The sequence below is a fragment of the Mytilus trossulus genome, chromosome 5 (assembly GCF_036588685.1).
Source record: "Mytilus trossulus isolate FHL-02 chromosome 5, PNRI_Mtr1.1.1.hap1, whole genome shotgun sequence".
Classification (NCBI taxonomy): domain Eukaryota; kingdom Metazoa; phylum Mollusca; class Bivalvia; order Mytilida; family Mytilidae; genus Mytilus; species Mytilus trossulus.
The window spans coordinates 6,516,950-6,533,739 of NC_086377.1; the positions used below are offsets into that span (position 1 = coordinate 6,516,950).

Below are 16,790 nucleotides of genomic sequence, written 5' to 3' on the forward strand. Positions count from 1 at the left end.
ACAAAATCAAAGGACGATAGTTTTGTAATGAGACCATATTACGGTATCTAAGATGACAATGGATGGCTTTTAAATGACCTCCTGCTAAGATTTTGAGGTACCAACTTGACCACTTGAATTTAACCTTGACCACTGATCCATGGAATAAGGTAGAGGTTGAGTGAACCCTGCCTGACAGACTTTTGTTGTATGGTTATTGCTGTGCATGTACTGGTTTTGTGTCATGCATGGCTATCCAATACTGTGGATTCATTTATTTTCGTGGGTACCAATTTTAGTGGATTGCAAAAAACTCACATATTCGAGGATATTTAAATTCGTTGTTTTGGAAAAGTTTGCATGCATTCCTTTGGAAAATTCGTATTCCGTTGAACATTTAAATTCGTGGTTCCCCTGTTCCCATAAAATCCACGAAAATTGGTATCCAACGAATATTAATGAATCCACAGTATCTTTTTTTTTCTTTCATGTAGACCTTGCAAGGATCCAATAAACCATTAGTTCCAATGAGCAAAACAGAAAAAAACATAAAACATTTAAGGTCATTTATTCATTAGTGTATTTTCATCTCAACAACAACAATCATAAATAACATACATTTTCTAAACCTCTACGTATATATATTGCCTGTAGACCCTAAAAGTAACCAAATGTTCATATCATGGTTTCATATTTTTCTTGTAAGAGGAGACAACTCTATTTTATATTAACTTTTAATTATTCTATTGATTATAGGACAGAATTTTTGCCAAACATTTACTTTGTAGGTTTTTATATTTATTTATTAAACCAAAGACAGAAATTTTGCAATCTTCCAAACAGAATGTTCTTGCATGTCAAAAATATGTTAGTGACAAACTCAACACTTCATAGAAAAAAAATGTTATCTTTTCACAAACTTTATGCAATTTAAAAAAAAGAGAATGTTATTGTATGTCAATTTCATATTTCGGTTTGTAGTGAAAGTGTATACCTATTTTATTTCAATGAATACAACTGTATCACCCTGCAGCTTCAGTTTTGAAAATAAAAAAATAAATTTCCGATTTAATTAAAAGGATGTACATGTAGTAGCAAATGTCAACTTTTCCTATTACGTATCCGAGAATTAGTACAATTTCACCATAAAGATAAAAATTAAACAATATAAGATGTGATATGAAAATGACAACATGATTTGATCTTATAAATATTCATGAGCTGAATGTTGAATATTCATGACAGTTTAAAATTAGGAAGGTCAGGTAACTTCATGTCTTTGAACTTCTGTGGAATATTCATATCCTTGACAGCACTAACAGCTCTAGCTGGAGCAGCAGAGATACCAGCCTGAAATCATAAATATTCATGAAAAGTTGAACTGATGAATATTCATGAAAAATTATAAAATTTTAAGTGAAATCATACATATTCATGAAAATTTTAACTGATGAATATTCATAAAATATGTTAAAATCTCAACCAATGAATGATAGTTATGAGTGAAAAAAGTGAATACTGAAAAAATAAATGAAAAATATTCTGAAAGAAAAGCAGAAAAATAAATTATTGATTTAATGTTTTTATAAAATAGAAAGACAGCCATTAAAGGATCACACAAGCTGCAATGTGTCCTGTAGCATTATGCAGCAATAGAAAGAAGAAGTAAAAATTCAATAAGATGAATGAAAAGTAAAGAATGAATATGTGAATAATTTATTAGGAAAATAATACTATTTTTTTCTATACAATATTAAAACAAATCATTTGTGAAAAAACCTATAAACTGAATTTCATGAAATTCATGTTCAAATTATTTTTTAACACATTCGCTAAAAAAAATTAAATGTGACAATACTTATTCACAGCAATCCAACACTTTACAGACAGACTTTCCATGGCTTTTTTTTATATATACAAAAAAAATACTAGTTATAATATGTAAGTATATAATTAAATTCACAACTACCACAAGCAGGTATCAATCCAAGTCATGCTTAAAATCTTAATAATTCAAAGAACAACAGCTTCTAGCTAAACATTGATGATTATTCTAATCAATCAAATATATATAGGAAGATGTGGTATGAGTGCCAATAAGACAACTCTCCATCCAAATAACAATTTATAAAAGTAAACTAAAGGTTAATGAACGGCCTTCAACACAGAGCCTTGGCTCACACCGAACAACAAGCTATAAAGGGCCCCATAGTTACTAGTGTAAAACCATTCAAACGGGAAAACCAACGGTCTTATCTATATAAAAAACAAGAAACGAGAAACATGTATTAATTACATAAATAAACGACATCCACTGTACATCCGATTCCTGACTTAGGACAGGTGCAAACACCATATTTGCTACTTCTAGTAACTCGAGGATTTAGATTTTTTTGGGGGGAAAACAATGGTCCTGGTTGAAAGTGGATTCTAAGAACTGATGGTATTAAAGTTCTGTATGAAGTTTTTCAATTGAAATATAACAATTTGTTTTTTGGATTCACAACTTTTATGATTTTGTACATTAACAATACTGCACATTTCTAAAGCTCACAATAATTAATACAAGACAAGATATTCGCATAATATTAAAAAATTCTGCATAACAGAAATTTTACAAAATTTTAGTACAGGCAGTAGCAACCACTGTTAGTTAATGTTGATAATACTAACTTCTTCTAAATTAAAAAGTTTGAACTTACACCCATTCTACCCTACAATATATAAGGTAAATTGTGAGATATTGATATTGATAAAAGGAAGAAGTCTGTGTCTAACGACACAAACGTCTCTTCTCAAGCTTTGCAATTTTTTAAATTATAAAGGAGCTTAAGTCTAAAAGGGTACTCCAGTCATTGCCCAGGTTCAAGCTCTGTCTTCAAGTAAAGGTTTGCAGTATTGTGTGGGAGTTTCATAAACTTGGGGCGAGGAAATCTTAAATCAAGAGCGGACAGGATTTCAAAAAAAAATAATAACAAGCCATAACTCTAAATCTCTAAATAAGTAAGTGACTCACTGTCCTAATTTTAAAAAATAAGAATGTGTCTGTGAACACAAATGCCACCGTTTTTCAAATTTGCGACTACATTATTTTGGTAAAAAAGTGTGCATTATACACGACCAAATACGGTATATATCTATATGAATGTGGATCAAGAGACTCCAGCAACCCAACAACACAAACCAAACAATTGACATCAACTGGTCTAGACTAATATACAGGGGTCTATGCCAATATGTCGAAATTGTACTTAAATCATAAATGTGAATATATCAAACAGAAACTACAAAAGACCTGCTATCAAAAATAAAATTATTTTAACAACAAAAACAATAACACATAACAGACAGACAGACAGTCACTGACAAAGTTCCTGACTGTGGACAGACACATGGATATGTAACAGTATAAAACTAACAATAAGGCATGCAAATGTACATGTATGTTATAGGAATCTCTACACCTATTAAAATACATGCAAATCTCTGTTGCAGGAATTTCTCTATACCTGATTTACATGCAAATATGTATATAAATTAATACTAAACAGGAGGCTCTCAAGAGCCTGAATCGGTCACCTTAGTTTTTTTGGTTAAATATCTCATCAATGATTATTTTGGCTTTTCAATTTATTTAAATGTTCTTTGAATCGTCCTATTTTCTTCAAAAGCAAAAAAAACAAGAGAATTGACAATTTTGGTCATATTAATTTATTTGTAGATCTTACTTTGCTGATCATTTTTGCTGTTTACAGTTTATCTTTATCTATAATAATATTCAAGATAATGACCAAAAACTGCAAAATTTCCTTAAAATTACCAATTAAGTGGCAGCAACCCAACAATGGTTTGTTTGATTCATCTGAAAATTTCAGGGCTGATATATATTGACCTAATGAACATTTTTACCCCACCTCAGATTTGCTCTAAATGCTTTCGTTTTTGAGATATAAGCCAAAAACTGCATTTGACCCCTATGTTCTATTTTAAGTAACGGCGGCCATGTTTTTTTATGGATAAAAAATCTAAGGAATAATCATGCTAAGTTTCATCTAAATCCATTCAGTAGTTTCAGAGGAAAAGATTTTTTAAAGTTAGCAAATATGATGAACAAATTGTGAAAAATTGTCATTAAAGGACAATAACCCCTTAAGGGGTCAATTGACAATTTTGGTCATTTTAACCTATTTGTAGATCTTACTTTGCTGATTATTTTTGCTGTTTACAGTTTATCTTTATCTATAATAATATTCAAGATAATGACCAAAAACTGCAAAATTTCCTTAAAATTACCAATTAAGTGACAGCAACCCAACAATGGTTTGTTTGATTCATCTGAAAATTTCAGGGCTGATAGATCTTGACCTAATGAACATTTTTCGCTTCTCGAGATATAAACCAAAAACTGCATTTGACCCCTATGTTCTATTTTAAGTAACGGTGGCCATGTTTTTTGATGGATCAAAAATCGAAGCACAACTTTGTGCAGGATAATCTAAGGAACAATCATGCTAAGTTTCATTCAAATCCATTCAGTAGTTTCAGAGGAGAAGATGTTTGAAAAATTGTTAACGACGACAGACGCCAAGTGATGAGAAAAGCTCAAATGGCCTTTTAGGCCAGGTGAGCTAAAAATAAGCAAAATGTTCCATCTGAGTAAATTGTTTTGTTCCATTATTACTCTTCTATCTGTGTGCATGCTGTGCAGTCATGGCAGTGAGTAGCCAATTATATTTTCTAGCATGCTTTATTCAAAAACAAATAAAAATTCAAAAATCAATGAAGATTTTTTAATCATATTTTCATTAATTTTCAAAAATTTGTGAAATCCCAAAAGCTTTAACATAATTTTTTATTAAATAATTCCAATTCCTAATTTAAAAAAACAAAAAAAATCATCTATTTCAGCAAAAAAATAATATTTTTGAGACCAAACAATCCATCCCCCCTTTAAATTATATTTCTGGTCTGATGTAAAAATTCTGTCCCTCATACAGATTGTTATACAAATGAACCCTCCTAGCTAGTTAAAAACAATAAGATATAAGGGTAACTCAATGAAGTAAAATGTGCTAATAGCATACAACACATACTATAAATAATAAAAAGGCTGCATGCTGTAGCTATGTCCAGAATCATATACGTATGGGAAGACAAGATAACAGTCATTTATAATACATATGGGAAGACAAGATAACAGTCATAAATAATTAAAGTAGTAATTTTATATTACAAAATTCCATTAAATGTTGCAAGTTAAAGAGGAAAAGTCTAGATATATATATATTTGATATATTTTAAAATTACAAACTGATCCACACTTAAATAGATTGAATGTTGATTGTTGCTATTTTTAGACGTTATATATATGTATATATATTTGATATATATTTGTTTGAATGGCAGAGGGTTGGATGTGAACTTTAATCAATAACTGAGATCTCTATTAATAAGTCATATTTGTTTCATAATGTTTGCTAAAGTTATAGATCAGAAACGAAAATTCCTGGCAATTTTTCCATTTGTAATGGGGCATAACTCTAGAAAGGTAAAGTGATGCTACCCAAAATTTCATAACATTTGGTTAAGGCACCATTTTCAGACAGACTTACAAGGGTAGAATTTAATGCCCCCTCCACTGCACTGCAGCAGGTGACATAAAACCTATAATCAAGCAAACTTGCTTTTAGGTAAAGTGCAGGAAAAAGTTATAAAATTTATCTCAAACTGGTTAAAAAAAAAACACCCATAAACTTAAAATTAAAATGACATATTCGATATGAATCTCTGAAACAATTGGATCATTAGTAGACATTCAATAACTAACTACACTCTGGACTTTAGTTTCCAAGAACACATAATAAAATTACAGGTATATATATAAATCTTGTAACTTGTCTTCCCATTGGCTTAGATCTGAAAAAAGCCAAAAATAAAAACCTACCAATGCAGCCTTTTGGAACGTAACCTAAAAATAGTGTAAACTTTATATAATGTGTGCACCTACAAATTATTCAGTAGTCAACATAATATTTATGAGTGTATATAATAATACAGTGACACATTTCCACAAAAAGGATTAGAGAAACAAAATTTGTATAAGACATGATCACTTGAGTATAACTTTCGATTTTTAAATAGAGCCTCTTGTTTTTCTATTCACACTATCAAAAAGAAATAGACCAGAAAAATTCTACACAAAGAATTATTTGCTTATTAGGAGATTATATGGCCCAAATAAGCCCCTTTATCATATAATAATCCTAATTTCATGAATTTCCTAGACACACCATAGAAAATTTCAATGTTGTAAGAATGATCATTCAATTCATGCTAAAATATAAAACTTGAATAGTATTAATACTAAGGTCATTTAAATAATGTATGCGCAATGTTAGTTTTGTGTCTAAAAATATTTAATTCCAATCAGAAAGCAATACACACTGTGGGAAGAAGCTAAACAACCAAAAACAAGACCTTACCTTACAACGTAAAGACTTGAACCCTACTTCCATTTCTGAAAGTTCAAATTTGAATTCCACCAAAAGATTTGTCAAATTGTGCTTTACCTAAAGGAGGCTCGAGGGTACAAAAATTTTAGACAAATTTTAAACATTTTTTTGGTATTATAAATTTTATTTATTACACTATCATGACTATCAAATGTTACTTTATGTTATGGTACAAAATCGACCCAAAAAAAAACCATTTTGACCCCAGATGACTTTTAAATTGTTTCAACATACCTAACCTAAATTCTACATACCTTACCCTACTTATTTAAATGAGGAAAACTTACACAGAAATATTTTTTGTTTGGCTTGAGTTGACTAGGACTACCTCCGTAATGACTACTCCCAAACATTGTAAATTAGAACTGCCTTTAAAAGTCTAAAACTGTTCCATTATCCCTTTTTTAAGAACTTTAATGTCTTAAGTGAACACAAAAAATGAACCAGTCCGGACCTACCCTGTGACAATCAATTAGAACGAATCACCAAATGACAGATTTGTGGTTAGTTACGAATTCACCCTTTTTTGGTAGAAAAAAACAAATCACCTTTTTTACCAGACCTGATTGGTTTCGGATGAATTTAACATTTTCAATTTTCAGTTTGAACTCTTCAGCTGTGTTTCTGTATTAAATGGTATCTAAATATAAGTGCAATTTCAACTTTATTTTCACTTCAGCACATGTACAGTATAAAGGTTGTAATATATAAACTAAGGAGATAAGACTTGATTGTACCTCTGATTTTTCCAACTTATTTTGTTCCTCTATTCTGGTCATAATTTCTGTCATATTAGTTTCTAGGACCATTCCTCCCATAACTAGCTCTCCAAGAATGTAATGAACCTAAAATTTAAAAACAAGCTTTTTCTTATTTAGATGAGTTTACCTATCTAAGTCAGAAATCTGATGTTCAGTAGTTGTCGTTTGTTGATGTGGTTCATAAGTGTTTCTTGTTTCTTTTTTTAATATAGAGTAGACCGTTTTGGGCCCTTTATAGCTTGCTTTTTTATGTGAGCCAAGGCTCCATGTTACAGACCGTACTTTGACCTATAATGGTTGACTTTTACAAATTGTGACATGGATGGAGAGTTGTCTCAGAGGCACTCATACCACATCTTCTTATATCTAGCAACTTAAATAGACAATTTGATATTCAATGTCAGAACTTTAAAACATCAATATGAATAAAAATTAATGTGGGATTTACCTAATTGCAAACAGCAACCTAACACAATTAACCGTAAGATATATATCATAAAGCAAAAAACATATATTAAAACTAGAGGCTCTAAAGAGCCTGCCTGTGTCGCTCACCTTGGTACATGTGAATATTAAACAAAAGAAGCAGATGGATTCATTACAAAATTGTGTTTTGATGATGGTGATGTGTTTGTACATCTTACTTTACTGAACATTCTTGCTGCTTAAAATTATCTCTATCTATAATGAACTTGGCCCAATAGTTTTAGTGGAAAATGTTAGTAAAAATTTACAACTTTGATGAAAATTCTTTAAAATTGACTATTAAGGACAATAACTCCTTAGGGGGTCAATTCACTCAATTGACCATTTTAGTCGTGTTGACTTTTTATGATCATTTGTAAATCTTACTTTGCTGAACATTATTGCTGTTTACAGGTTATCTCTATCAATAATAGTATTCAAGATAATAACCTAAAACAGCAAAATTTCCTTAAAATTACCAATTTAGGGGCAGCAACCCAACAACAGGTTTTTCAATTCATCTGAAAATTTACGGGCAGATAGATCTTGACCTGATAAACAATTTTACCTATTGTCAGATTTGCTCTAAATGCTTTGGTTTTTGAGTTAGAAGCCAAAAACTGCATTTTACCCCTATGTTTTATTTTTAGCCGTGGCGACTATCTTGATTGGATGGCTGGGTCACTGAACACGTTTTTTAACTAGATACCCCAAAGATGATTGTGGCTAAGTTTGGATTAATTTGGCCGAGTTGTTTCAGAGGAGAAGATTTTTGTAAAAGATTACTAAGATTTACAAAAAATGGTTAAAAATTGACTACAAAGGGCAATAACTTCTTAACAGGACAACTGACCATTTCGGTCCTGTTGACTTATTTGTAAATCTTACTTTGCTGAACATTATTGCTGTTTACACTTTATCTTTATCTATAACAATATTCAAGATAATAACCAAAACCAGTAAAATTTCCATAAAATTACCAATTCAGGGGCAGCAATCCAACAACAGGTTGTCCTTTTCATCTGAAAATTTCAGGGCAGATAGATCTAAACCTGTATAAACTATTTCACCCCTTGTCAGATTTGCTCTAAATGCTTTGGTTTTTGAGTTATAAGCCAAAAACCACATTTTACCCCTATGTTCTATTTTTAGCCAAGGCGGCCATCTTGGTTGGTTGACCAGGTCACTGGACACATTTTTTAAACTAGATACCCCAATGATGATTGTGGCCAAGTTTGGGAAAATTTGGCCAAGTAGTTTCAGAGAAGATTTTTGTAAAACTTAACGACGATGGATGCCAAGTGATGAGAAAAGCTCATTTGGCCCTTTGGACCAGGTGAGCTAAAAACAGTCAGGTGAATATATATATTTGGACAAGCTTTTCATGTTATTGACCATATGTTGTATATTTTCACTCTTATTTTGTTTTTTAAGTGATATTGAATACAGTCAATAATAGTCATGATAGTTCAGAAAATGGAAAGTTTTTTAAAACATCTTACAGAGAAATACTATTGTAATGCAGTGTGCTTTACTGTCATATAAATTTGGACCTTGAAATGAGCAATAGCAATACATGCACTGTTCTTTTATCTTTGGTAAGTGTGTGTATAGGCATTCTTAGTCTTTTTATTTAAAATATTATTAAAGCGTTCTATTTTTATTATCTGTATAAAATTTTACGAAGTAGAGTACATGGCAAGAAGACCTTAAATTAGGACCACAATATCTGGTTTTTCTAGCAAAGATCAAACTATGGTCTTTAGATATGCTCGTGATAAACTGGTATCCTATTAAAGCTATGGAAAGCTTACCTTATCAACATGAAATATAAGGTCCAGCTCACATACATTTTCAAAGCATTTATCTAATGTTTCTACAAACACCTGTAAAAAGAGATCAATATAAAAAGATTTAATAGTGTTGCCTATGCAAATATAATTATACAAATCAAACTGTAGTCAAACAAGAATGTTTCCCCAGTACACAGATGCCCCACTCACACTTTCATTTTCTATGTTCAGTTGACCATGAAATTGGGGTCAACACTCATTTTACATTAAAATAGGGAACTTGTGTATTATGTTTCAATTTCTTTTTCAAGAACTACCTTGACCAAAATCTTTAACCAAAACTGTAACTTGAAGCAGGACAAAAGAGACAGACAAAAGGGACGTACAAACGGACCTACAGACCAGAAAATATAATGCCCCTCTATTATTGTAGGAGAGACTAAAAAAATCATTTTTTTTTATTTTGAATAAAATATGCATCTGTTGCATTTTTTTATTTTTATGCAAACAAAACTTATGTTATTTGCTCTAATGTATATTTATATAGTTTGATATTCAGTTGAAAGGTTCATGATGGTTTTTGCTGTGAAGCGATATTTATAAAAGATAATTTTCTAATGTACTTATTCATTCATTCATTCATATCTTTAATTCCTCATAAATGAGATTCAATGAACATACAATTAATGAATATAAGCAAACGTTACAACATAATTACACACAAATTATTAGTATAAGAGCAAAGTATAAGGTAAATACACAAAAGATGATATATAAATAGTCTATATAACAACAATCTTGACTTAATAACATGCTCAAACACTTTGAGAACACATGGAAGTAACGTGATTGGTCGGTAACTGTCCGGTGAAGTCTTCGGTTTATTGTTGCCTTTAAATAATGGAACAAGGAGACCTAGTTTCCATCCATTAGGGATACGACCTTTACTCACAACTAGATTAAATAACGATGTTAAGCATCGGACTAAAGTATTTCCACCATACAACAGATGTTCATGTTGAATTTTGTCATGGCCACTAGCTTTTCTACGCTTCAAGAGTTTAATTATACCATCGACTTCACTTTCTTTGATAATCAGTTGAAAGGTTCATGATGGTTTTTGCTGTGAAGCGATATTTATAAAAGATAATTTTCTAATGTACTTCTGAAAACTTATGACATGCTATACTGTGGATTCATTATTATTCGTTGGATACCAATTTTCGTGGTATTCATGGTTACAGGTGAACCACGAAATTAAATGTTCAATGAATAACAAAATTACTAAAGGGTTATATGCAGACTTCAGCAAATCCATGAAATCAAATATCCACGAAAATGCAAGTTTTCCATAATCCACGAAAATTGGTACCAACGAAAATAAATGAATCCACAGTAGCTACCATTGTTGTTTTTAATATTTCCTATATAATACTTCCTTTAACATTTTGTACCAAATATATCATAATATGTAAAATATGAACTGTGTATGTGTTCCCTTTGCACATATCTTATAGTGGGTTATTTTGCGGTGTGTAAATTTTTTATTAATTTTTTTCTGATAGAACAAAATAGCTTAAGTAAATTCCAACAAATTCAAAAAGCACTTTCAAAGGTATTGATAAAAAAATCACGAAAGTTTACACAAGGGAAAAATAACCCGCTCAACGGTATGTCCTTCTTAATGTATACTCTTGTCAATGACCTGTTACACAACGACCTATTAGAAGTCAGATGAAGGTCAGTAATTCAAATGGGTTTATTATCTCTAGTTATCTCCCCCTACCAGTAGTTGACATGATGTCACCTCAAAACTGCAATTTACTGCAATTTTCTTTTTTAAAGATCACCAAAGTTTTGCACAATTAAAATAAATTTTACATTGAAATATAGCCAAAGACTTGTATTTCTTTCCAAACTGAAATTTGAAAAAAACTATTCCCAATAGGATTAATTCTAAGCTTAAAAACACCCGATCCCAACGTCCCAAAAAAAAGGTCCTGCCCCCTCTATATAAGTATATGGAAAACAGTAATAATCAGGATCATAGAACTCCAAATATTATTAAAAAACATATTCATCATGTTCGTATTCTCTCTCTAAAATCATTGGTATTCTTTACTGTCTTGTTTTTGAAAAATAAAGGTGTCATCCAATCTAGCTATTTTATATAATTGCCAAGTATCAGTAGATTAGGTTTGTATGTTGTATTTACCTGTCCCAAGTCAGGAGCCTGTGATCTAGTGTAAAACAAAATTCTGTTTATATTTTTTTGTTTTGTTAGTTTTCTCCTTTGATTTGTTATACATTTGTCATAGCTGGACTTTTTATAGTTAACTATGAGGTATGGGCTTCAGTCATTGTTGAAGGCCATACAGTGACCATTAGTGGTCAATTTGTACGCCACATGGTCTCTTTTGGAGACTTGTCTCATTAGCAACAATCATGATCATACCACATCTTCAATTTTTTATCGAAATACAATCCATAGTTATTCAAGGGTAAACTACCACTATTTAGAAAATCAACCAACCTGTATCAAATCTAAGATACCAAGCTCACTCTCCGATGAATCAACGCAGAAAACAAAATATAGAGTAGCATAATGTCTGTATATTAACTTATAGTCTGAGCCTCCAATTAACCTGGAATTAAAATAAAATATAGCATGCAATATGTGTCAATAATTTATTATGCACAATTTAAATCCATACAAATTATTGTGTTTATTTAAAATTGTGATTTGTTTTTTTAAATAAACAAAACGTAGAGTCTAATTGCAATTACAATTGTAGGAAAAGCTAAATTCATCTATATGTTACTTATGTATTTGATATCATAATGTGAGCTCTTATAATGGCAATACTCAAGTAGCAATATTAATAGAAAACCTTCCAATAACTTGGCACTGGTAAATGTATAGATTCAAGGTTTGCTGTATTGGCCTCGAGACCCGTAGGGTCGAGGGCCAATACAGCTGACCGAGAATCTATACCAGTGCCAATACAGAAACAGCCAGTTAATAACACTATAATACTGTTTATTCAGAATCTATACCAGAATCTATACCAGTGCCAATACAGAAACAGCCAGTTCATAACACTTTTATTAAATGATTATAACAGAATGAAAAACCGGAAGTGAACGTCCTGTATTAGCCCATGGGCCAATACAGCTTTTTTCCCGCTTTATCTGTATTGGCCCTGTTTTTTCCGTTTCAAAACTTTAAGACGTTACAAAATATTGCACATCATTTAACCTGTTTATTTTATGACTTTAATTTAAAAAATAGTATACAAATGTTTTTATGCATAACGATACTTCCAAAGTTAAGAAATGGCGTAAGAAAATTGAAAACCGGAAGTGAACGTCCTGTATTAGCCCTAGGGCTAATACGGCTTTTTTCCCGCTTTTTTCTGTATTGGCCCTGTTCGAATAGCAATTTTAAATCTTGATTTATATCGACAGTGGAACGTTTCTAGTATTGCACATGCTGATTTATCCGTATTAGGGCTTATTTGCTCATATCATTTAATAATAACAAGTACATGAAGACTGGTCTACCAATCTGCATGTCCAATGTCAGTACCCTGTAATGCAGTGGTTGTCCTTGATTTCTGTATATCATATTTGTTTTTCGTTTATTGTTTTGTGAATAAATCAAGCTGATACTATTTGAATTGTTTAATGTTTTCATTTCTGTACCTTTTATTGTTTATAATGCAATATGGGTTTTGCTAATGTTGAACTAGTACAATATCTTAAATTCAATTTTACAATGAAATTTTAGATTTTAAAACGTACACAAGTATTTTATGTGTGGATAAAGAACTTTTATTAGTGTATATTACGGATCTACTGTAAATATTGGTGGAGGATATTCAGTGTATATATCTTAACATTTCTTATATACTGTACTCCAGGATCCTGGAGGTGTGCCTTAATTGGCAGAAGTTAGATACAGATAGATAGATAGATAGAATTGCATATATCTATATAACTTCTATAGCTTCTACGTAATTTGGTTCATGTTTATTATGGAGAGCTGTCTCAGGCCAAATAAAAAAATATATGTGTGGTGGTTCCAGTTACCCTAATTACCCTACTTTTTAGTCTTGATTATCTTGATAGCTTTTGCGTTTTGGTCATTCTTGACTAAGGGAAAGGGAGGGGGCATGAGGGCTTGGCCTTTGAAGGGTTAAAAACGGAAATTATTGAAAATATATATTCTTCTATACAGTATTTATAATGAAAATTCAAATAAATATAATTTAAATAAGCAATGAATAAGCATGTTCACCTATCCTTATGATAGGGATGAAATACGTTCGATCGCGCTACACTGTACAGCGTAGATACGGTTTATGATGGTGAAAGTTCCTCCATCGTTCAATTTTCATCCATGGAGATCCCTGTTGATAATAGCCTACCCTAAAGACTTTTTTGGCATTTTTCATTAAGCACTGTTAGAGTCAGAATGTTGCTCCCATTCATTGTGCCAAAGACTCAATGAAAACTATAACAACCAAAAAAAAAACTACCAAACCTACCCCGGCTTATTTTTACATGTACTGTATCTAGAACCACACATAATATTTTATTTTGCCTCATTAGGAATTTATTCCACACCTTATTTTAATATTTGTCACTCCCGTTCCACCTTCTAGAAAGTTACACATATTATCGTCTCTTTTAGATACCAGATGGAATGTTTGGTTGAGAGCTGTCTATCTAGGAATCATGTCTTATCGAGGCTTTTTATAGCATAATATGCGGTATGGGCTTTGCTCATTGTTGAAGGCTGTATGGTGACGTACACAATGTAAAGTAGTTGTTAATCATAATAAATGTCTGTCATCTTGGTCTTTTGTGGATAGATGTCTCATTGGCAATCATACCACATCTTTTTTATATCACATATTATTTTGATATTTATTACTCACGTTCCACCTTCTAGAAAGTTACACACATTATCGTCTCTTTTAGATACCAGGTGGAATGTTTCACGAATTATCTGTTGTTGTAAATCTTCTGGCTGTTGGACAAAGGTTGGAAAAAAAATAAGTACAAAAATTAGAACTACAATTGTTTTAATTACTATTTTGGTTAGTTAGACACTTCCAATAACCAGCAATTCTTTAAAACAAACTTTAGAGTACTTTTACTTCAGTAGACACCATAAAAAGTACAGGATACTATACATACTATAGTAAATACTAGCATACTGAGGATTCATTTTTATATGTTGGATACCAATTTGTGTTAGATTTCTGCTCTGGATGAATTTCAAGCTTAAACCAAAAAAAAATGAATTATATGGGGAAGTAAAATATACAGTAAATTTATTTAAAAAATTTCAGTTTCTACAGGTTTAAAACAATCTTTATACATCATTTGGATCATAGTCTTGTGAAGCAGTAAACAATCAAAGCACAAAAATGGGCACTTTTCATATTCTTGGACATGTTGGATTGCAAAGCAATTTTGGGTTATTAGTCAAGTGCACTTATTGTGCATCTTCCCACTTCCAGGGTCCACAAAAACAGATTCTACTCTAAACTTCTGTCAAAACAAAAATAAATTAATGCTTATATTTAAGAAATGACTGTAATATTTTTTCTGTCTATGAAGAAATAACATAGAAAATTGAGTGCACACTGAATAACGCGTGAAGCAGGTTATTTAACAGTGTGCACCACATTTTTTATGTTATTTCAAATAGACAGAAAAAATATTACAGTCATTTCTTATAATTTAATTCTAAATTCCATTTTAAACCATAGAAAACCATGAAAAAATGTTGATGATGTCACAGTCACATGAGGAAGCAGGACAAGTCCCCACTGGCAAGTCAACCCACACCTAATTGCCCCACTTTTTAACCAACTCGCCCCACTTTAAAAAAAACCCGCCTCAACCTGAATTGCCAAATCGCCACACTTTTTAAAAAATCGCCCCACATGTGAAATTGGTTAAATTATGTTTAATACTCCTGCCAACTTGCCCCACTGAATGGAAAACGGTAATATTTAGATTAATATAAAATTTAAAATTAAAACAGGATAACATCTCTTTCCATAAGTGGGGCGAGTTGGCATTACTACATTCATCCTGGTTAATAATATATTAATCTAGATATTATCGTTTTCCATAAGTGGGGCGAGTTGGCTTTACTAAATTCATCCTGGTTAATAATATATTAATCTAGATTTTATCGTTTTCCATTCAGTGTGGCGAGTTTTCAGAAGTAATATTAAGGGGATTTAACACATTTCACAAGTGGGTCCATTTGGTAATCAAAGTTGGGGCGTGTTTTTTTAAAAGTGGGGCGATTAGGTGTGGGGCGACTTGTTATGGATTCGTCAAATGACTGAATTATGTCTAAAGACTTGTAACAAAATAACGTCAGCCAATCAGGAGACGCATTACATCCAAAATAAAATTATATATATATATCATGTATAACAGTGCTCTGACTAGAAATTGAAAGGGGCAGGGTGCCAGTGAAGGGCAGGACACTTTTTTGAGATAGGAAAAGGCACTACTCATTTGGCCACCGTTTTTGTGTGTATCTATCTTGGTTTTTATCATTAATGCTCCAAAATAAGCCATCAACTTGTAAATATTTCCATGTTTTTTATATGAATGTCAAGAATTTATTCCATACAACATGTTGTACAAATATCTGAATAACAGAATAAGTTTTATAAAACCATTAGGACCTTAATATTAATATTTTGTAATAAAAAGTATGCAGAGAGAACAACTCTATGGGTGAACAACCTCAAGGCAAACAGACTCTAGTCTATGACCATTGGGCAAACGGACTCAAAGGGCAAAGGGACTATCCAGACTATGGGCGAACAAACTCAGCCTCAGGGCGAACAGACCCAATACCATGTACCCTACTAGCACTATGCCTATGGCAAGCTGATGAAGTCAGGATAGTATGATGTCATTCCCTAGTATTTTCGAGTATCAAGTCATATTAGACAGTTAGATCAAAGGGTAAAATGTAAATGTAAGTGACGATGACGGAAGATAAGTTGTTGGAATTTCGTCTATGACGCCGGTTCAATTTCGCTTTCACTTACATAAAACTGGTAGAATTTGGACATTCTTGGTTTCCCATGATTATTAAATACTAGAATGGCTTTAATCATTGTATAAATAACAGGGATTCTTCAGTAAAAATCACATTTGTGTGAGGAGGTGTTGTCGACGAAGCGGAAGTCACTTAGTTATTCTAACACCCTGTCCTTGGTTCCGTTTTGTTGTGA

The 16,790-nt window shown here is 31.6% G+C and overlaps 1 protein-coding gene across 5 annotated transcripts; it reads right to left on the reverse strand.

The window, feature by feature from the left end:
• Window positions 1-531: 531 nt before the first annotated feature.
• LOC134718486 (AP-3 complex subunit sigma-1) lies at window positions 532-16,790 on the reverse strand. Of its 5 annotated transcripts, none has more exons than XM_063581050.1 (7): window positions 16,605-16,790; window positions 14,454-14,545; window positions 12,044-12,155; window positions 9,532-9,603; window positions 7,229-7,336; window positions 2,682-2,693; window positions 532-1,329 (listed from the first exon to the last, which is right to left on the reverse strand). In XM_063581050.1, exons 1-7 carry the CDS (start codon window positions 16,671-16,673, stop codon window positions 1,216-1,218), a joined length of 579 nt encoding a protein of 192 aa, XP_063437120.1. In that variant the 5' UTR covers window positions 16,674-16,790; the 3' UTR covers window positions 532-1,215. The 5 variants fall into 5 exon arrangements, with proteins under 5 accessions (XP_063437120.1, XP_063437119.1, XP_063437121.1 ...); XM_063581049.1 differs by lacking the exon at window positions 2,682-2,693 and adding an exon at window positions 5,924-5,947; XM_063581052.1 differs by having other exon boundaries at window positions 1,160-1,329; window positions 2,653-2,693.